General features: G+C 45.7%; 1 protein-coding gene across 1 annotated transcript in view; it reads left to right on the top strand.

Annotated features, from left to right (window-relative positions):
* The window catches only part of LOC110504028 (melanin-concentrating hormone receptor 2), a 36,754-nt gene that overhangs the window by 8,865 nt on the left and 5,390 nt on the right, over positions 1–22,499 (top strand). Inside the window, exons 2-3 of the mRNA XM_021582823.2 lie at positions 9,656–9,865; positions 20,499–20,693. Coding sequence (XP_021438498.2) covers positions 9,656–9,865; positions 20,499–20,693 — 405 coding nt within the window. The remainder of the gene's footprint in view (positions 1–9,655; positions 9,866–20,498; positions 20,694–22,499) is intronic.

Here is a 22,499-nt window from a genome sequence, read left to right on the forward strand (position 1 = left end):
GATCAGTGTAGTGCTAATATTTAGTCAGTTTTAGAGAGATTGAATATTCCGCTCTCTTCTGTCCTTTCTAGAATTACTAAACAAGAGATTGAGGTCAGCTGATACCTCAATGGGTGACATGTCTGGTGAGTGTGCAGGCCATGGAAGAACTGGGAAATTTTCAGCTTCAAGAAGTTGTGTACGGATCCTTGCAACATTGGGCCATGCACTATAATGTTGAAACATTAGGTGATGGCTGCGGATGAATGAACGACAATAGGCCTCAGGATCTCGTCACGGCATCTCTGTCGATAAAATGCATTTGTGTTCGTTGTCCGTCGCTTATGCCTGCCCTTACCGTAACCCCAACGCCACCTCTGGTCACAACTTTGACATCAGCGAACCACTCACCCACATGACACCATACATGCCGTCTGCCCGGTAAAATTGAAACCGGGATTCATCCGTGAAGAGCAAACTTCTGCCATTGGCCATCGAAGGTGAGCATTGTCCAATGAAGTCTGTTACGATGCCGAACTGCAATCAGGTCAAGACTAGTGAGGACAACAAGCACACAGATTAGCTTCCCTAAGATGGTTTCTGACAGTGCAGAAATTCTTAATTGAGCAAACCCACAGTTTCATCAGCTGTCTGGGTGGCTGGTTTCAGACGATCCCACAGGTGAAAAAGCCAGATGTGGAGGTCCTGGGCTGGCGTGGTTACATGCAGTCTGCGGTTGTGAGGCCGTTTGGATGTACTGCCAAAGTCTCTAAAATTATATTGAGGTAATGCAACCTGGTCTCAGACTCGGCATAAGTCTCGGTACATTTAAATCCAGGATACTGAAATTAGTATGATATGTTACATTTGGTATGGTTACATAAGAACGTCTAGCAACCCAAAGGTTGTGAGTTTAAATCTCAATATGGGCAACTTCAATATGTTAGCAACCTTTCACTACTGTTTAGCTACCTTGCAAATACTTAGCATGTTAGCTAACCCTTCCCCTAACCATAACCCTTTTAGTTAACCCTGCACCTAACCTTAACCCTTTAACCTTACTCCGAAACTTAACTGTAACCCCTAGCCTAGCTAAAATTAACCATCTAGCTAACATTAGCAACCTAGCCAGAATTTGTAATATAAACATTTAGCAAATTCTTTAAATATTGTACATTTTGCAAATTCGTAACATAATCAAAATTGTAATTCATAACTAACATAACATAACTAAATGGAGTGTCTCGGATATCCGTACAGAATAATATGAAATTCTCTGAGACCAGGTTCCATTATGGTAGAGCAATTAACTTTAAATTCTCTGGCAGCAGCTCTGGTGGACTGCAGTCAGCATGCCAATTGCACTCTCCCTCAAAACATCTGTGGCATTGTAACGACCGTTGGTGGAAGAAGGTGAGGACCAAGATGCAGCGTGGTAAGTGTTCATCATTATATTAATAAACTGAACACTAAATACAACCAGGAACTGTTACGGTGCGTGAATGAGGACCCAAAAGCGAATTAACTTAAACAGAGCTTCTTTAATTACCAAACATAGGTAGGCTCAGACGGACCGGCAGATTCCGACAGGACAAGACAAGGTTACAGCAAACATGACGACAGTCTGGTTCAGGCATGAAACACAACAAACAAGAATCCGACAAGGACAGGAACAAAAACAGAGAGAGATATAGGGACCTAATCAGAGGGAAAAAGGGAACAGGTGGGAAACGGGGTGACGAGGTGGTTAGGAGGAGACAAGGCACAGCTGGTGGAAATTGGGGGAGAAAAGGTAACCTAACAACGACCAGCAGAGGGAGACAGGGTGAAGGGAAAGGACAGAGACAAGACACAACATGACAGTACATGACAGTACCCCCCCACTCACCGAGCGCCTCCTGGCGCACTCGAGGAGGAAACCTGGCGGCAACGGAGGAAATCCTCGATCAGCGCACGGTCCAGCACGTCCCGAGAGGGAACCCAACTCCTCTCCTCAGGACCGTACCCCTCCCAATCCACGAGGTACTGGTGACCACGGCCCCGAGGACGCATGTCCAAAATTCTACGGACCCTGTAGATGGGTGCGCCCTCGACAAGGATGGGGGGGGGGGGGGGAAGACGAGCGGGGGCGCGAAGGACGGGCTTGATGCAGGAGACATGGAAGACCGGGTGGACGCGACGAAGGTATCGCGGAAGAAGAAGTCGAACTGCGACAGGATTAATGACCCGAGAAATACGGAACGGACCAATGAACCGCGGGGTCAACTTGCGAGAAGCCGTCTTAAGGGGAAGGTTCTGAGTGGAGAGCCAAACTCTCTGACCGCGACAATATCTAGGACTCTTAGTTCTACGCTTATTAGCAGCCCTCACAGTCTGCGTCCTATAACGGCAAAGTGCAGACCTGACCCTCTTCCAGGTGCGCTCGCAACGTTGGACAAAAGCCTGAGCGGAGGGGACGCTGGACTCGGCGAACTGAGATGAGAACAGCGGAGGCTGGTACCCGAGGCTACTCTGAAAAGGAGATAGCCCGGTCGCAGACGAAGGAAGCGAGTTGTGGGCGTATTCTGCCCAGGGGAGCTGTTCTGACCAAGACGCAGGGTTGCGAAAAGAAAGACTGCGTAAGATGCGACCAATAGTCTGATTGGCCCGTTCTGCTTGACCGTTAGACTGGGGGTGAAAGCCGGAAGAGAGACTGACGGAAGCCCCAATCAAACGGCAAAACTCCCTCCAAAATTGAGACGTGAATTGCGGACCTCTGTCCGAAACGACGTCTGACGGAAGGCCATGAATTCTGAAAACATTCTCGATGATGATTTGTGCCGTCTCTTTAGCAGAAGGAAGCTTAGCAAGGGGAATGAAATGAGCCGCCTTAGAGAACCTATCGACAACCGTAAGAATAACAGTCTTCCCCGCTGACGAAGGCAGTCCGGGGACAAAATCTAAGGCGATGTGAGACCACGGTCGAGAGGGAATAGGAAGCGGCCTGAGACGGCCGGCAGGAGGAGAGTTACCGGACTTAGTCTGCGCGCAGACCGAACAAGCAGCCACGAAACGACGCGTGTCATGCTCCCGGGTGGGCCACCAAAAACGCTGGCGAATGGAAGCAAGCGTACCCCGAACGCCAGGGTGGCCGGCTAACTTGGCAGAGTGAGCCCACTGAAGAACGGCCAGACGAGTAGGAACGGGAACGAAAAGAAGGTTCCTAGGACAAGCGCGCGGCGACGGAGTGTGAGTGAGCGCTTGTTTTACCTGCCTCTCAATTCCCCAGACAGTCAACCCGACAACACGCCCCTCAGGGAGAATCCCCTCGGGGTCAGTGGAGGCTACTGAAGAACTGAAGAGACGAGACAAAGCATCAGGCTTGGTGTTCTTAGAGCCCGGACGATAAGAAATCACGAACTCGAAACGAGCGAAAAACAGCGCCCAACGCGCCTGACGCGCATTAAGTCGTTTGGCAGAACGGATGTACTCAAGGTTCCTATGGTCAGTCCAAACGACAAAAGGAACGGTCGCCCCCTCCAACCACTGTCGCCATTCGCCTAGGGCTAACCGGATGGCGAGCAGTTCGCGGTTACCCACATCATAGTTACGTTCCGACGGCGACAGGCGATGAGAAAAATACGCGCATGGGTGGACCTTGTCGTCAGAGAGGGAGCGCTGAGAAAGAATGGCTCCCACGCCCACCTCTGACGCGTCAACCTCGACAACGAACTGTCTAGAGACGTCAGGTGTAACAAGGATAGGAGCGGATGTAAAACGATTCTTGAGGAGATCAAAAGCTCCCTGGGCGGAAACGGACCACTCAAAGCACGTCTTGACAGAAGTAAGGGCTGTGAGAGGAGCTGCCACCTGACCGAAATTACGGATGAAACGACGATAGAAGTTCGCGAAGCCGAGAAAGCGCTGCAGCTCGACGCGTGACTTAGGGACGGGCCAATCAATGACAGCTTGGACTTTAGCGGGATCCATCTTAATGCCTTCAGCGGAAATAACAGAACCGAGAAATGTGACGGAGGAGGCATGAAAAGTGCACTTCTCAGCCTTCACAAAAAGACAATTCTCTAAAAGGTGCTGGAGGACACGTCGAACGTGCTGAACATGAATCTGGAGTGACGGTGAAAAAATCAGGATATCGTCAAGGTAAACGAAAACAAAGATGTTCAGCATGTCTCTCAGGACATCATTGACTAATGCCTGAAAGACAGCTGGAGCGTTAGCGAGGCCGAAAGGAAGAACCCGGTATTCAAAGTGCCCTAACGGAGTGTTAAACGCCGTCTTCCACTCGTCCCCCTCCCTGATGCGCACGAGATGGTAAGCGTTACGAAGGTCCAACTTAGTGAAAAACCTGGCTCCCTGCAGGATCTCGAAGGCTGAAGACATAAGAGGAAGCGGATAACGATTCTTCACTGTTATGTCATTCAGCCCTCGATAATCTATGCAGGGACGCAGAGACCCGTCCTTCTTCTTGACAAAAAAAAACCCCGCTCCGGCGGGAGAGGAGGAGGGGACTATGGTACCGGCGTCAAGAGCTACAGACAAATAATCTTCGAGAGCCTTACGTTCGGGAGCCGACAGAGAGTATAGTCTACCCCGGGGGGGGGGGTGGTTCCCGGAAGGAGATCAATACTACAATCATACGACCGGTGTGGAGGAAGAGAGGTGGCCCTGGACCGACTGAACACCGTGCGCAGATCGTGATATTCCTCCGGCACCCCTGTCAAATCACCAGGCTCCTCCTGTGAAGAAGAGACAGAGGAAACAGGAGGGATAGCAGACATTAAACATTTCACATGACAAGAGACGTTCCAGGAGAGGATAGAATTACTAGACCAATTAATGGAAGGATTATGACAAACTAGCCAGGGATGGCCCAAAACAACAGGTGTAAAAGGTGAACGAAAAATTAAAAAAGAAATGGTTTCACTATGATTACCAGAAACAGTGAGGGTTAAAGGTAGCGTCTCACGCTGAATCCTGGGGAGAGGACTACCATCCAGGGCGAACAAGGCCGTGGGCTCCTTTAACTGTCTGAGAGGAATGTCATGTTCCCGAGCCCAGGTCTCGTCCATAAAACAGCCCTCCGCCCCAGAGTCTATTAAGGCACTGCAGGAAGCTGACGAACCGGTCCAGCGTAGATGGACCGACAAGGTAGTGCAGGATCTTGAAGGAGAGACAGGAGTAGTAGCGCTCACCAGTAGCCCTCCGCTTACTGACGAGCTCTGGCCTTTTACTGGACATGAAGTGACAAAATGACCAGCGGAACCGCAATAGAGACAGAGGCGGTTGGTGATTCTCCGTTCCCTCTCCTTAGTCGAGATGCGGATACCTCCCAGCTGCATGGGCTCAGCACCCGAGCCGGCAGAGGAAGATGGTAGTGATGCGGAGAGGGGGGCGACGGAGAGCGCGAGCTCCTTTCCACGAGCTCGGTGACGAAGATCAACCCGTCGCTCAATGCGAATAGCGAGTTCAATCAAGGAATCCACGCTGGAAGGAACCTCCCGGGAGAGAATCTCATCCTTTACCTCTGCGCGGAGACCCTCCAGAAGACGAGCGAGCAAGGCCGGCTCGTTCCAGCCACTGGAGACAGCAAGAGTGCGAAACTCAATAGAGTAGTCTGTTATGGATCGATTGCCTTGACATAGGGAAGACAGGGCCCTGGAAGCCTCCTCCCCAAAAACAGATCGATCAAAAACCCGTATCATCTCCTCCTTAAAGTCCTGATACTGGTTAGTACACTCAGCCCTTGCCTCCCAGATTGCCGTGCCCCACTCACGAGCCCGTCCAATAAGGAGAGATATGACGTAGGCGACACGAGCAGTGCTCCTGGAGTAAGTGTTGGGCTGGAGAGAAAACACAATATCACACTGGGTGAGGAACGAGCGGCATTCAGTGGGCTCCCCAGAGTAACACGGCGGGTTATTGATTCTGGGCTCCGGAGATTCGAAAGCCCTGGAAGTGGCCGGTGGATCGAGGCGGAGATGGTGAACCTGTTCTGTGAGGTTGGAGACTTGGGTGGCCAGGGTCTCAACGGCATGTCGAGCAGCAGACACTTCCTGCTCGTGTCTGCCTAGCATCGCTCCCTGGATCCCGACGGCTGAGTGGAGAGGATCCGAAGTCGCTGGGTCCATTCTTGGTCGGATTCTTCTGTTACGGTGCGTGAATGAGGACCCAAAAGCGAATTAACTTAAACAGAGCTTCTTTAATTACCAAACATAGGTAGGCTTAGACGGACCGGCAGATTCCGACAGGACAAGACAAGGTTACAGCAAACATGACGACAGTCTGGTTCAGGCATGAAACACAACAAACAAGAATCCGACAAGGACAGGAACAAAAACAGAGAGAGATATAGGGACCTAATCAGAGGGAAAAAGGGAACAGGTGGGAAACGGGGTGACGAGGTGGTTAGGAGGAGACAAGGCACAGCTGGTGGAAATTGGGGGAGAAAAGGTAACCTAACAACGACCAGCAGAGGGAGACAGGGTGAAGGGAAAGGACAGAGACAAGACACAACATGACAGTACATGACAGGAACAAAAGAAACAGCTCCGTCAGGTGCAAAACACACTAAACAGAAAATAACTACCCACAACCCATAGTGGGAAAACAGGCTGCCTAAGTATGGTTCTCAATCAGAGAAAACGATAACCAGCTGCCCCTGATTGGGAACCATACCAGGCCTAAACATAGAAACACAACATCGAGACAACATAGAATACCCACCCACATCACACCCTGACCAAACTAAAAATAGAAACATACAAAGCAATCTATGGTCAGGGTGTGACAGTACACCCCCGCCCCCCCCAAAGGTGCGGACTCTGGCCGCAAAACCTAAACCCATAGGGGCGTGTCTGCAGCGGGCCCCGAATAAACGTGAGATTCCGGCAGCGCCGGAGTGAAGGGCGGCCCCGGCAGCGCCTGACTGACGGGCGGCCCCGGCAGCTCCTCACTGACAGCCAGACAGGAGGGAGACTCTGGAAGCGCCGGACAGGAGGGAGACTCTGGAAGCGCCGGACAGGAGGGAGACTCTGGAAGCGGCGGACAGGAGGGAGTACCTGGAGGGAGGAGACGGAGAGACAGCCTGGTGCGTGGGGCTGCCACAGGAGGCCTGGTGCATGGAGGAGGCACCGGATGGACCGGACCGTGGAGGCGCACTGGAGATCTTGAGCACCGAGCCTGCACAACCTGTCCTGGCTGGATACTCCGGCCAGTGCGGTGGGGTGGAACAGACAGCACTGGGCTGTGCTGGCGAACCGGGGACACCGTGCGTAGGGCTGGTGCCATATAACCCGGGCTGAGGAGACGCACTGGAGACCAGATGCGCTGAGCCGGCTTCATTGCTCCTGGCTCGATGCCCACTCTAGCCCGGCCGATACGATGAGCTGCGATGGACACCGTGCGCCTCACGGCATAACACGGTGCCTGCCCGGCCCACCTCTCGCCACGGTAAGCACAGGGCGTTGGCTCAGGTCTCCTACCTGACTTAGCCACACTCCCCGTGTGGCCCCCCCAAGAAATCTTTGGGGCTGCCTCTCGGGCTTCCTTGCCAGCCATGTTCCCTCAAAGTGCTGGCTCCCTTTACCTGCTGCCTCCACTCTCCTGGCTGCCTCCACCTGTTCCCATGGGAGGCGATCCCTTCCAGCCAGGATCTCCTCCCATGTGTAGAAACACTTCCCGTCCAGAATGTCCTTCCACGTCCATGAGTCCATTCCACGCTGCTTCTGGTTACCACGCTGCTGGTCCTTTTTTGGTGGGTAGTTCTATAACGACTGTTAGAAGGAGAAGGTGAGGACCAAGATGCAGCATGGTAAGTGTTCATCATTATATTAATAAACTGAACACTAAATACAACCAGGAACAAAAGAAACAACCGAAACAGCTCCGTCAGGTGCAAAACACACTAAACAGAAAATAACTACCCACACCCATAGTGGGAAAACAGCTGCCTCTGATTGGGAACCATACCAGGCCTAAACATAGAAACACAACACCTAGACATACAACATAGAATACCCACCCACATCACACCCTGACCAAACAAAAAAATAGAAACATACAAAGCAATCTACGGTCAGGGCGTGACAGGCATTGTGTTGTTTGACAAAACTGCACATTTTGGAATGGCCTTTTATTTTCCTCACCTGTATAATGATCACACTTATTGATATGCCACACCTGTCAGGTGGATGGATTATCTTTGCAAAGGAGAAGCGCTCACTAAAAGGAAATTAAAGAAATTTGTGCCCGGAATTTGAGAGAAATAAGCTTTTTGTGTGTATGGAAAATTTCTGGGATATTTTATTTAAGCTCATGAAGCATTGTACCAACACTTTACCTGTTGTGTTTGTAGTTTTGTTCAGTATAACTGCATTCTAAACTGAAGACCATGATTAGTTGATTATTGTGTGTCACCAATCAGGATTTGCACTTCCCGGCTTACAGCTACAGAAAGTCAGAGATATGGAACTCAGTGGAGAGTGACCGTAATAACATTGAGCAATCAAACATTAAAGGCATTCTCCGGGGGATCTCACTTCACCGGACTGTACGTGTACCACTGCAGCACAAATTGGATGTGTTATCACTGTATTTGCTCAATGTTAAATGAAATAAAATAAAAGTTGGTGTCAGCAGGTCCTTTAGGTCAGTGTTTCCCAACTTCAGTCCTCGAGTACCCATCACAGTACACTTGTCTGTGGTGGCCCCGGACCAGCACACCTGATTCAACTAATCACCAAGCCTTCAATGAGTTGAATCAGGTGAGTTTGTCCAGGTCTTACAACAAAAATGTGTGCTGTTGGGGTACTCAAGGACTAGAGTTGGGAAACACTGCTTAAGGTGGAACAATTTACTTGAAAAGCAATCCTAAAGATCCCATTACCCGGCTGTGTGTACACTGATTGTAGATGTCCTTTCCATTTCCATACAGAGAGTCTTTGAAGCAAGGCCTTTGATTTTACCAGTCATTAAAATCCTATGCAGTGCATCTTGGGATGTTCCCATGAGGGGAACCAAAGGGTAGAGTGAGGACCTCAGGCCACATGATAAAATAAGTTGAAAGGTGATGGTCAGGAGCCACTAGAGGACAGATGGCACAATTATGACTCTTTTGATAACTTTATTTTAAATCTTGCTCCACTGGGGTTTGTTAACTATAAAATAAAGGTTGTGGAGGAATCATCTCAAAACACAGCCCTACAATGTGACCTTACGCATTAAGCAGATTGGAGTTCCTTACTTTAACTTCTTAAGGGCAGCTCTGCCTTGAGAACATAAACTAATGCAATTAGCTATGTTTAGGAAATAAATGTGATTGGTTGAGTTTAGGCAAGTAATTCCAATTGGTTGAGGTTTGGGTTAGGCTATGATTACATAAGACATTTGATTGGTTAAGTGTACTGTCGTGAAGGGTTGGGTTGCGAACAAGCATGCTTGTGTATGAAAATGTGAATGTTAATGACATCCTCCACCAACACGCACCACCACCAACCGATCTACCATTCTTTCTGCCCCTTGAGGCAGAACAGCCCTCAAAACAAAATTGAACAAGCACAGATTGTTGCTTTGTTGTTAGATGTGATAAGTGTGCAGTAGTTATGCAGTCCACTATTGTTCGTTCTGAATGTATTAAACACAGAGTACAGACAGTGTTAAGATGTGTGTTATTTTACAGGACCACAAAGAAGACCGTTCCAGACGTATACATCTGTAACCTGGCCGTGGCTGATGTGGTCCACGTGACGGTCATGCCCTTCCTGATCCACCAGTGGGCCCGGGGGGGGCACTGGGTGTTTGGCAGCACCCTCTGCACCATCATCACCTCCCTGGACAACTGCAATCAGGTGGCCTGTGCAGCCGTCATGACCGCTGTCAGCCTGGACAGGTGAGCAATATGATATGGGAGTCAGTTTGCCTTGTGCTCTGTTGCCGGTTGGCAATACCCAGTTGGCAATAGAGCACAGCTAGGAGACCGGCACATAAAAACACCAAAATTACAATTAAGTAATCCATTTCTGTCCAGATCTTCACATTTTCATATTTGGAACATGTCCTTGCATGCCATGCACTGAGTATGTAATTCGACACTTCATTAGATTCTGATCATAATTGGGGAGTTGACTTTGCCAAGCTGTTGAAGGTTAAATGTCTCAGTAGTGGAAAAAGGTGTATAGTCAGTTCAAATCAAAGTTTATTGGTTGCGTACACAGATTTGCAGATGTTATTGCAGGTGCAGTGAAATGCTTATGTTTCGACGGTGCAGTAATATCTAGTATAAAATATTCAAAAAGAAAATAAATTCTAAAAAGAAATTAAGAAATCAGAACGAGCAATGTCAGAGTCCGAAATATAAATAAACTCAGCAAAAAAAGAAATGTCCCTTTTTTTCAGGACCCTGTCTTTCAAAGATCATTTCTAAAAATCCAAATAACTTCACAGATCTTCATTGTAAAGGGTTTAAACACTGTTTCCCCATGCTTGTTCAATGAGCCATAAACAATAATGAACATGCACCTGTGGAACGGTCGTTAAGACACTAACAACTTTCAGACAGTAGGCAATTAAGGTCACAGTTATGAAAACTTAGGACACTAAAGAAGCTTTTCTACGGACTCTGAAAAACACCAAAAAAAAGATGCCCCGGGTCCCTGCTCATCTGCGTGAACGTGCCTTAGGCATGCTGCAAGGAGGCATGAGGACTGCAGATGTGGCCAGGGCAATACATTTCAATGTCTGTACTGTGAGACACCTAAGACAGCGCTACAGGGAGACAGGACGGACAGCTAATCGTCCTCGCAGCGGCAGACCACGTGTAACAACACCTTCACAGGATCGGTACATCCGAACATCACACCTGCGGGACAGGTACAGGATGGAAACAACAACTGCCCAAGTTACACCAGGAAGGCACAATCCCTCCATCAGTGCTCAGACTGTCCGCAATAGGCTGAGAGAGGCTGGACTGAGGGCTTGTAGGCCTGTTGTAAGCCTAGACATTACCGGCAACAACGTTGCCTATGGGCACAAACCCACCACAAACAGGACTGGCAAAAAGTGCTCTTCACTGAAGAGTCGTGGTTTATCGTCGAAGGAATGAGCATTACACCGAGGCCTGTACTCTGGAGCGGGATCGATTTGGAGGTGGAGGGTCCGTCATGGTCTGGGGTCTTTCTACTCTCTCCAGATGAAATCTTGCGACTCGTGAGGTCCAAAATAGCCAGAGTCGCTCCCCTCCTCAAGAAACAAACACTTGAGCCCTCTGACGAAGAAATTACAGGCTGGTATCCCTTCTTTTTTTCCCCAAAACAGTTGAGCGTGTTTTCTCTGACCAACCCACTCACTGTCTCTCTCAGAACAACCTTCTTTACCCTAACCAGTCAGGCTTCAAGACGGGTCATTCAACTGAGACGGCTCTTCTGTGTCACGGAGACTGCCAATCGAACCCAAACTGCCAATCCTGACTCTCTCTCCTCTGTTCTCATCCTCCTAGATCTATCCGCTGCCTTCAACACCGTGAACCATGGTCCCGTGTGGCTCAGTTGTTAGAGCATGGCACTTGCAACGCCAGGGTTGTGGGTTTGATTCTCACGGGGGACCAGTACGAATGAAAATGTATGCACTCACTACTGTAAGTTGCTCTGGATTCGAGCGTTTGCTTAATGATTAAAATATAAACATTATCCTCTTCTCCACCATCTCAGGCGCTGCACATTCTTGGATTGTATCCTGGCAGGCCGCTCCCACCAGGTGACGTGGAGAAGATCTGTGCCTACATCACGTACTCTCACTACTGGGGTCCTTCAGGGCATGGTTCTAGGCCCTGTCCTCTTCTCTCTATACACCAAGTCACTTGGCTCTGTCATATCCTCTGTCATTTTAATAGGCTGTCATTGTAAGTAAGAATTTGTTCTGTTCTGGCTTGCCTAGTTAAATAACGGTTAAATAAAAATCCTCACAGGGTCTCTCCTATCATTGCTCTGCGGATGACACTCAGGTGGCGACACACATCTCTGCTTGCCAGGCAGATATCGCAGCTAGGTTGTCGGCCACCACCTCAACCTCGACAAGACTGACGTGCTCTTCCTCCCGGGGAGGTCATGCTCACTCCAAGACCTCTCCATCATGGTTGACTCCACTGCGTACATCAAAGCAGTCACTCACTCCTTCAGGTTCATGCTCTGCAATATCTGTAGAATCCGATCCTTCCTCACATGATAAGTGGCGCAGGTCCTAATACAGGAACTTTTTTATCTTCCATCTGGACTACTGCATTTCGCTGTTGGCTAGGAACTCGTGCCATCAAACCCCTGCAACTTATCCAGAATGCCGCAGCACGTCTAGTGTTCAATCTTCCCAAGTTCTCCCATGTCACCCCACTCCTCCGCACACTCCACTGGCTTCCAGTCAAAGCTCACATCCACTACAAGACCATGGTACTTGCCTACGGAGCAGTAAGAGGAATTGCCCCTCCCTACCTTCAGGCTCTGCTCAAACCCTACACACCAACCCGAGTACTCCGTTCTGCCACCACTGGTCTTTTGTAAACTAACACCCTACCAGCTCTGACTTTGTTGATAGCTACTTCAAATGTGGATGGCGCGTGTTCTCTGCTGTCTCCTGTAGTCCACGATCAGCTCCTTTGTTGACATTGATTGAGAGGTTATTTTCCTGGCACTACACTGTCTGGGCTCTCACCTCCTACCGCTTGGCTGTCTCGTTGTTGGTAATCAGGCAGCGTGGTGGAGGTGCTGTTGACCCTCAACACGTGGGCCCCATAGGAGTGCATGCTCAGTCCCCTCCTGTACTCCCTGTTGACTCATGACTGCGTGGCTATGCGTGTCTCCAATTCAATCATCACCTCCTGGGGTCGGCCCGTCAGGAAGTTTACGGCCCAGTTGCACAGGGAGGGGTTCAGACTCAGGGTCCTGTGCTTAGTGATGATCTTGCAAGACACTATGGTGTTGAAGGCTGAGCTCTAGTCAATGAACAGCATTCTTCCATAGGTATCTCCCCCCCCCCAACCCTCTGTTACACTACTGTTACTCTCTGTTTATCATATATGCATAGTCACTTGAACCATATCTACATGTACATACTACCTCAATCAGCCCGACTAACCAGTGCCTGTATTTAGCCTCGCTACTGTTATTTTTCACTCTTTTATTACAGTTTATTTTATTTCTTTATTTTCCTATTGTTTGCCTAATACCTTTTTTTGCACTGTTATAGCCTATAGATAAGCATTTCACTGTAAGGTCTACTACACCTGTTGTATTCGGCGCACGTGACAATAAAACTTTGATTTGATTTATTCATCTTGTCCAGGTGGGATAGGGCAGTGGGCAGTGCAATGGTGATCGCGTCATTTGTGAATCTGTTTGGGCGTTATGCAAATTGTGGTGGGTTCAGGCGTCGGGTAAGGTGGAGGTGATATGAAGGGTGCCGTCTTTCTGTGTCCTGACACTCTTTGTGGTCACCAAAGATCCCATTGCATTATCGGAAGAGTACAGGTGTTAACCCCGATTCCCTGGCTAAATTTGCAATCTGACCCTCATACCATCATTGCCACCTAATCATCTCCAACTCCAAATTGGCTCATTCCCTCTCCCCCCTATAAGTTTCCCCCAGGTTGTTGCCGTAAATGAGAATGTGTTCTCAGTCAATTTTCCTGTAAAAATAATATCTATATGGTTGAAGTCGGAAGTTTACATGCACTTAGGTTGGAGTCACTAAAACTTGTTTTTCAACCACTCCACAAATTTATTGTCAACAAACTAGTATTGGCAAGTTGGTTAGGACATATACTTTGTGCGTGACACAATACATTTTTCCAACAATTGTTTAGAGACAGAGTGAATTTTAAGTTCAATAATCTATCACAATTCCAGTGGGTCAGAAGTTTACATACACTAAATTGACTGTGCCTTTAAACAGCTTGGAAAATTCTAGAAAATTATGTCATGGCTTTAGAAACTTCTGATAGGCTAATTGACATAATTTGAGTCAATTGGAGGTGTACCTGTGGATGTATTTCAAGACCTACCTTCAAAATCCAGTCCCTCTTTGCTTGACATCATAGGAAAATCAAAAGAAAACAACCCCAAAAAATTGTAGACCTCCATGAGTCTGGTTCATCCTTGGGAGCAATTTCCAAACGCCTGAAGGTACCACGTTCATCTGTACAAACAATAGTACGCAAGTATAAACACCATGGGACCACGCAGCCGTCATACCGCTCAGGAAGGAGACGCGTTCTGTCTCCTAGAGATGAACGTACTTTGGTGCAAAAAATGCAAATCAAATCATGCTGGAGGAAACAGGTAAAAAAGTATCTACATCCACAGTAAAATGAGTCCTATATCGACATATCAACCTGAAAGGCCGCTCATCAAGAAAGATGCCTGCTTTGCTGAAGGAGGGACTGGTGCACTTCACAAAATAGATGGCATCATGAGGAGGAAAATTATGTGGATATATTGAAGCAACATCTCAAGACATCAGTCAGGAAGTTAAAGCTTGGTCGCAAATGGGTCTTCCAAATGGACAATGACCCCAAGCATACTTCAAAGTTGTGGCAAAATGGCTTAAGGACAACAAAGTCAAGGTATTGGAGTGGCCATCACAAAGCCCTGACCTCAATCCTATAGAAAATGTGTGGGCAGAACTGAAAAAGCGTGTGTGAGCAAGGAGGCCTACAAACCTGACTCAGTTACACCAGCTCTGTCAGGAGGAATGGGCCAAAATTCACCCAACTTATTGTGGGAAGCTTATGGAAGGCTACCCGAAACGTTTGAACGAGTTAAACAATTTAAAGGCAATGCTACCAAATATGAATTGAGTGTATGTAAACTTCTCACCCACTGGGAATGTGATGAAAGAAATAAAAGCTGAAATAAATAATTCTCTCAACTATTTCAAATTCAAATTCTTAAAATGAAGTGGTGATCCTAACTGACCTAAGACATTCATTCAGCCTACAGTGAATGAGGCCCATTACCCATTTCCACCACTGCCCACTCCTGCTGGTCGGTGAGCACACGGCCACGGCCATCACCGTGGGGCCTTCTGTCAATTCTGGGGGAAGAACAGAGTATACTGTCAATAGATCTGTACCATGTTTTGTGTTTTTACTTGCATTACAATATGTCATTTACTGTAAAGGTAATGGTAAAGCATAGTGCATATTTTGCAGATTTACCGGTTTTCTTGGCAAAATGTTTTCATGATCGAATTTATCTTTTCAGATTGGGTTGAACTAATCTGGCAGCCTCTGCCATGGTAAGGACTCTCTTTAAAAGCCTGGGCAAAAGACTCGCTGGCACAAAAATAGGCTTGAATGTTCAGTTCCCGAAGGAAACTATTCACTATTTAAAGTTAATCGAATAAAAGGGAAACGTGTAGGTAGTCAAACTGTACATTGTAGAAACAGAATAGAAAGGTTAGAAACTTTTGTGGAACATCACAGCACAGTTAAAACATATATGGCAAATAGAAATCAAAACTGGATAGTGTTCAGAGATAAATGGGAGGGGTTGAGGGGAGCTGAAGTGTGGGATTACAAATAAAAATAAAAACAAGATAACTAATGTAAAATATACTGTGCCTGTAAAATGTATATAGGTTCAGAACTATAAAAAATACATATGGGGGATTGGAAATTATGCAGACAATTACATTGATTGAAGCCACAAAAATATAAAAGCATGTAGAGTGTTGGTCCCATGTTTCATGAGATGAAATAAAAAATCCCAGTCATTTTTCATACGCACAAAAATAACATTTCTCTAAAATTTTGTGCAGACATTTGTTCACATCCCCGTTAGTGAGCATTTCTCCTTTGCCAAGATAATCCATCCGCCTGACAGGTGTGGCATATCGAGAAGCTGATTAAACAAACACCATGATAATCTGGGGTGGCAGGTGAGAGCGTTGGGCCAGTAACCGAAAGGTTGCTGGATCTAAACTATTGTAGCTTTAAACGGCCAATTTAAAAAAAAAATGGAATATCTACATAGGCGTACAGAGGCCCATTATCAGCAACCATCACTCCCATCTTCCAAAGGCACGTTGTGTTAGCTAATCCAAGTTTAGCATTTTAAACTTATTAGAAAACACTTTTGCAATTATGTTAGCACAGCTGAAAACTATTGTGCTGATTTAAAGAAGCAATAAAACTGGCCTTCTTTGGACTAGTTGAGTATCTGGAGCAACAGCATTTGTGGGTTTGATGACAGGCTCAAAATGGCCAGAAACAAAGACCTTTCTTCTGAAACTCATCGGTCTATTCTTGTTCTGAGAAATTAAGGCTATTCCATGCGAGAAATTGCCAAGAAACTGAATATCTCGTACCATGCTGTGTACTACTCCCTTCACAGAACAGGGCAAACTGGCTCTAACCCGAATAGAAAGAGGAGTGGGAGGCCCCAGTGCACAACTGAGCAAGAGGACAAGTACATTAGAGTGTCTAATTTGAGAAACAGACGCCTCACAAGTCTTCACCTGGCAGCTTCATTAAATATTACCCAAAAAAACACCAGTCTCAAGTCAACAGTGAAGAGCTGACTCAGGGATGCTGGCCTTCTAGGCAGAATTGCAAAGAAAAAGCCATATTGCAGACTGGCCAATAAAAATAAACGATTAAGATGTGCAAAAGAACCCAGACACTGGATAGAGGAACTGGAGTCGCCTCTTCACAGTTGACATTGAGAAATGTCTAACTTTTGAACGGTAGTGTAGGTAGGGGTAAAGTGACTATGTATAGATAATAAACAGCGAGTAGCAGCAGTGTAAAATCTAAGGGGGAGGGTGTCAATAAAAACAGTCCGTGTGGCCATTTGATTAATTGTTCAGCAGTCTTACGGCTTGGGGGTAGAAGCTGTTGAGGAGCCTTTTGGACCTCGGCTTGGCGCTTCGGTACCGCTTGCCGTGTGGTAGCAGAGAGAACAGTCTATGACTTGGTTGACTGGAGTCTTTGACAATTACCCTCTGTAGTGCCTTCCGTTCTAATTCCGAGCAGTTGCCATACCAGGCGTTGATGCAACCGGTCTGGACGCTCTCTGATGCAGTTGTATTACTTTTTGAGAATCAAATGAAAGGGCATTGTGAAAGGTATTTCTAGATTAAACATTGATTAGGTTTGGTGAAAAAGTTACCGTGTGATTTTGTGTGTTGTACTTAGTCATTTGAAAAGGTTTTTAAAGTAAAAAAACAACCTTTTGATGATCTGTTTAGATTTTTATATTAAGAATTGTGAAATTTTACCACATACTTGTGAACATAGTACAAAAGTGATACATTTAAAAAAAATTGTCATGTCTATTCAATTATCTATATTTCTGTTGGTTTCCTATGGAAGATTGAAAGTATTATTTAAAACAAGAGATATTCCCATTCAAGTCAACATTCTCTGAGTGGAATTTCACCATCTTTGTGGTACCATTTGAAAGTATACATTTCATGGAGTCAAGGGAAGCCAAAACATGTTGCCCAAAATATTGACCAAGAAAAAAAAAACATAAAATAATTTATCTTTAATCACTCTGTGTTTCATAATTTTCCTTCAGTTCACAAGAGACTGATTGTATCTCACCGGAGAAAGCATCCGAGCCAGCGAAGCAGCGCCCCTCTGTCTCTGCATGTGTTTCCCATATATCTGAGGCTGTCTGGTTAAAAAGAGTATGACGTTGTTGCCCCCTGTAGCATTGAATGCAAGGGAAGCCAGCGAGCATTTGGCCTCCCTTGATAAAAAAAAGTATAAAATAATAACCAATCAGCATTGAGCTAAACTGAGTGAGCTCACCTGTGAATGGTCCTGGGGCACCAAAAAAAATGTCAAGGGAAGCCAGTTTGGATTTGGCTTCACACCAATCACATCACATCGAGAGCAAAATGTCAATGACAGAAAAAACGTGCATCTCGTTGTGTTGTTTTCCTCTGGTGGCTAGCCAGCTAAACTTGGCCCTTTCCTAAATTAGCCATAGATGGAGATAGATATTTGGGTGTGGTTTTACTTATTTCTCCATACAGGCCAATGTATCTTCTTATTATCTCGGCCTTAGGCCTATATATCACGGTCGCAAAGGCATATGAACTAACAGGTTATAGTGAAAACAACACAATTATCACAACACATGTAATATAGCTTTTGGGGGGGGGGGGGGCTTGGCTTCCCCAGTGATTAAAAAATGAATTAGAAAATTGTTTGACAACCCTATTTCTAAGCTTTTAAATGATATCAATCTCAACCGTTTATCTTTTCCAGAGATGAAGACATGGATATCTCATGGTGTGGTGGGGTATGCAAAACAGGGTATCTTTGAACACCTTTATCTCTTGAAAGTTTTTGCATTCAGGTCCAAAAAGTCACTTTCTGAGCACTTCAACAATGGGAAAATATGTATGGAGGTTTCGTTCAAATCAAAAGGGGTGCTGTCAAAAAGTGTTTGAACTCAAATGGATTTACCCTTTAGCCAGGCTAACACTCCACTGTATTGCATTAAGTACAGCATTGTTCCTAACATTTCCTTTCACAGGGGTTGTGGTACGAACGTCGTGCAGGTTAACATTGTGCATTCACCATACACACTACATTCCATGATGTCTGTGATTGCATTCCTATTTATACTTCCATAGAAACCTAAAGTACGTAATCAATAATGTCCTTTAGTGTTCAAAATTGCTGTTACACTTTCTAAACTTTATTTACCATCCAATCCAGGGACATTTCTAGACGTTTTACTCTGGTTATGTTAAATTCATTCTTATACAAATGGCATACAAAATGCCAGACGAGGTACAGTAGCATAACTTGGAGGGGAAATCCATTTCCCTCAACTTCTTAAAAGTGATATCTGGCTCAGATCAGGAACAACAAACAGATTTGTGGAAGTTTAATCATTTATGGGTTTTCTTTAACCCTGAATGCCCTGTTTCTAGTGATATGCAGATGGACAACGGCTTCAGTTGTATAATTGATAGCGTAGCGGCCTCGATGTCAGTGTCGCCTGGGTATTAAAGATATGCCAGTTGGAGGCCGAACCCACTGACAATAATTTCTAGCTAACTGTTCTGCTCATGATCAAAGTTTCCTTTCCATTCGTTCCAAGCCAGCACAAGATGAAAACTCAATCATCTCACCCGCAATCTCTACACACTCTCACTCTACAGTCTCAAATGCACTGTATTACAGAGAGTAACATAGTGACCCTACCTGACTTTGTATAGATTGGTTAGCTGACGACGTCACAAAAACGAAGTGCACGCTTCAACGGAGCAGAAGTCCGTAAATTTTTGTGATTCTGGATGGCCAAACGGCTAGCAACAATGACAAGAAACTGCCATGTGGGGAATCATAAAAGTGTCTCGTTTCGGCTGCGGTGGTTTCATCTTGTTCTTAACACCGTCTTGTTTTGAGGTGTTTGATTGATTTCATGTCAATGCTAATATTGCTAAAGTTCGCTAGCTAGCTAACCAACAACTTTAACAATGCCTTTGAGAGACAAGACGTGCTCATTGTGCAACTGTATTATGTTTTCAATAAACAATGGAGACAAAATATAATTTACACGTTGTCAAAATTCTAAAGCCAACCTTGTCTGTTTTGCCCCACAGTTGTGCACGCGTCGGTTTTGTTGCTCAACAACCAACCCTTCTATAGATTGTTGTGTTGTCAGTCTATGTCTGCAAGGATAGAAATTAGGTTATTTAATGGGGATGTATGTTTGTGGCATTTAGGGTCAGTTTTGCGCTCTTATTATTATTGCGCTCTCTTACACAATTGGAAGAGGAAATCATACATTCAGAGGACAGCTGTTGCATCCTATAGATAATTAAATCAGCATGTTTCTATGAGTGATGTACCACTGACATACATGAAGACCATGGTATTGTACTGCTACTGCTGCTGTTCTTGTTATCTGAATATTGTGTAATACAGCTTGCTTATTAAGGCAATTAAGAGATTGATTTGGAGGTTGGAGGTTGGTTTGATTGACAAGAGCATTGCTAAACTTACTGGTTTTCCTGGTTTCAAGTACTGATCCAGATTTATCAAGGGACCAGATCTAAATTCACTGTATTGTTACTCACTTAATATACATGTAAATGAATGAGGACTAATTTAAACTAAACTTGCAGGCAATTAAATCCCATTCTGTTACCCTTGAAGGTCTGAATCATGGGTCCAGTCATTCGATCCTGTATCCTAATTATCTCTAATTATATGGTTAACACAGAGAGCCATTTGTCTGTGTGTGAGTGAGAATAATATTTAAAAGAAACAGGAGAATGTGGTATAATACATAATAATCTACTCCCACTCACAGATAATACATCCCTGTTGTCATGTCACTTCCCTAACAACCCATGTCACATCCTATTGGTGCTCTTAGCGTTTTAGCTTTTTAATTTGTTTTCATTGTTATGTTTCACATTAACAGACAACCATAGTTTTGTCAGATTTCCCCTTAAAACGGTTTAATTGGTCAGTTCCTCACATTGATCTATCAACTGTCTCATAGGTACCTGGCGGTGGTGCACCCGTTCCGTCTGATGACCCTCCGAACCCGCTCTAAGACAATCTGGATCAACCTGTTTGTGTGGGTGGTGTCATTTGTCATGGTCCTTCCCGCCTGGGTCCACTCCAAGGTGATTCGCTTCCCTGACGGACTGGAGAGCTGCTCCATGAACCTGGTCACTCCCAAAGAGGTGCTCTGGTAAGGTCACAACCCTGACATATCATCAAATCAACATTGAATTTGGGTGGATATTTAATTGAGTTGACTAACATGATTTCAACATGGCGTAAACCAGTCCATGAAATCATGTTGTTGGTTTGCGCTTGAAATAAATGTTTAATGTTAAAAGAAATACGAAATATGATGTTTATAGAACTTGGTGTCCAATGTATATTTGTCTGGTGGGGTCAGATGACTCATGCTGGTCTCTATATCATGATCCTCTACTCTAGTGGTTCCCAAACATTTTATAGTCCCGTACCCCTTCAAACATCCAACCTCCAGCTGTATACCCCCTCTAGCACCAGGGTCAGCGCACTCTCAAATGTTGTTTTTTGCCGTCCTTGTAAGCCTGCCACACACACACTATACGATACATTTATTAAACATAAGACTGAGTGTGAATTTTTGTCACAACCCGGCTCGTGGGAAGTGACAAAGAGCTCTTATGGGACCAGGGCACAAATAACAATAATAATCAATAATTTAGCTCTTTATTTAACCATCTTACATATAAAACCTTATTTGTCCATCAAAAATGGTGAATAACTCACCACAGGTTACTGAGAAGGGTGTGCTTGAAACTGAGCGCAGCCCTGTCCAGAAATCTGACAGTGGCTTCTCATAAAATTCAATTTTCACAGAACCGCTTGTTGCAATTTTGATGAGGCTCTCTTGTTCAGATATCGGTAAGTGGACTGAAGGCAGGGCATGAAAGGGATCACGAATCCAGTTCTTTGTGTCGTCCGTTTCAGGAAAGTACCTGTGTAATTGTGCACCCAACTCACTCAGCTGCTTCGCTAAATCACATTTGACATTTTCCGTAAGCTTGAGGTCATTTGCACACAAAGAATCATACAATGATGGAAAGACCCTGTGTGTTGTCCTTGTTAATGCAGACAGAAAAGAGCTCCAACTTCTTAATCATAGCCTCAATTTCGTCCCTCACATTGAATATAGTAGTTGCGGAGGGTCCTTGTAATCCTAGATTCAGATCATTCAGACGAGAAAAAACATCACCATGCAAGTGGTCAGACAAGTGAAAATGATTGTTAGTAAAGAAAACTTTAAGCTTGTCTCGCAATACAAAACAATGTGTCAATACTTTGCCCCTTCATAATCAGCGCACTTCTGTATGTTGTGAAAGCATTACATGGTCGCTGCGCATATCATTACATAATGCAGAAAATACACGAGAGTTCAGGGGCCTTGCTTTAACAAAGTTAACCATTTCCACCGTAGTGTCCAAAACGTCTTTCAAGCTGTCAGGCATATCCTTGGCATCAAGAGTCTCTCGGTGGATGCTGCAGTGTACCCAAGTGGTGTCGGGAGCAACTGCTTGCACACGCCTTACCACTCCACTGTCTCCCTGTCAATGCTTTTGCGCCATCAGTACAGATACCAACACATCTTGACCACCAAAGTCCATCTGATGTCACAAAGCTGTCCAGTACTTTAAAAATATCCTCTGATGTTGTCCTTGTTACCAGTGGTTTGCAGAAGAGGATGCCTTCCTTAATTGACCCCCCATAAACGTAACCCACATGTACCAGGAGCTGTGCCAGGCCCATATAATTCACTGCCTTTTTTCGAAGCAGTAATTGTTTCAAAACATCTCCTGCCATGTCACTGACGCGTTGTGAAATAGTGTTGTTTGATGAAGGCAATGTCTGTATAGTTTTTTGGCCTTTTCTCCCAGAATTGTCCTAGCCATATCCACGGCAGCAAGAAGAATTAAGTCCTCCACAATAGTATGGGGCTTGCCTGTCCTAGCCACTCAGTAGC

The sequence above is a fragment of the Oncorhynchus mykiss genome, chromosome 3 (assembly GCF_013265735.2).
Source record: "Oncorhynchus mykiss isolate Arlee chromosome 3, USDA_OmykA_1.1, whole genome shotgun sequence".
NCBI classification, from domain to species: Eukaryota; Metazoa; Chordata; class Actinopteri; order Salmoniformes; family Salmonidae; genus Oncorhynchus; species Oncorhynchus mykiss.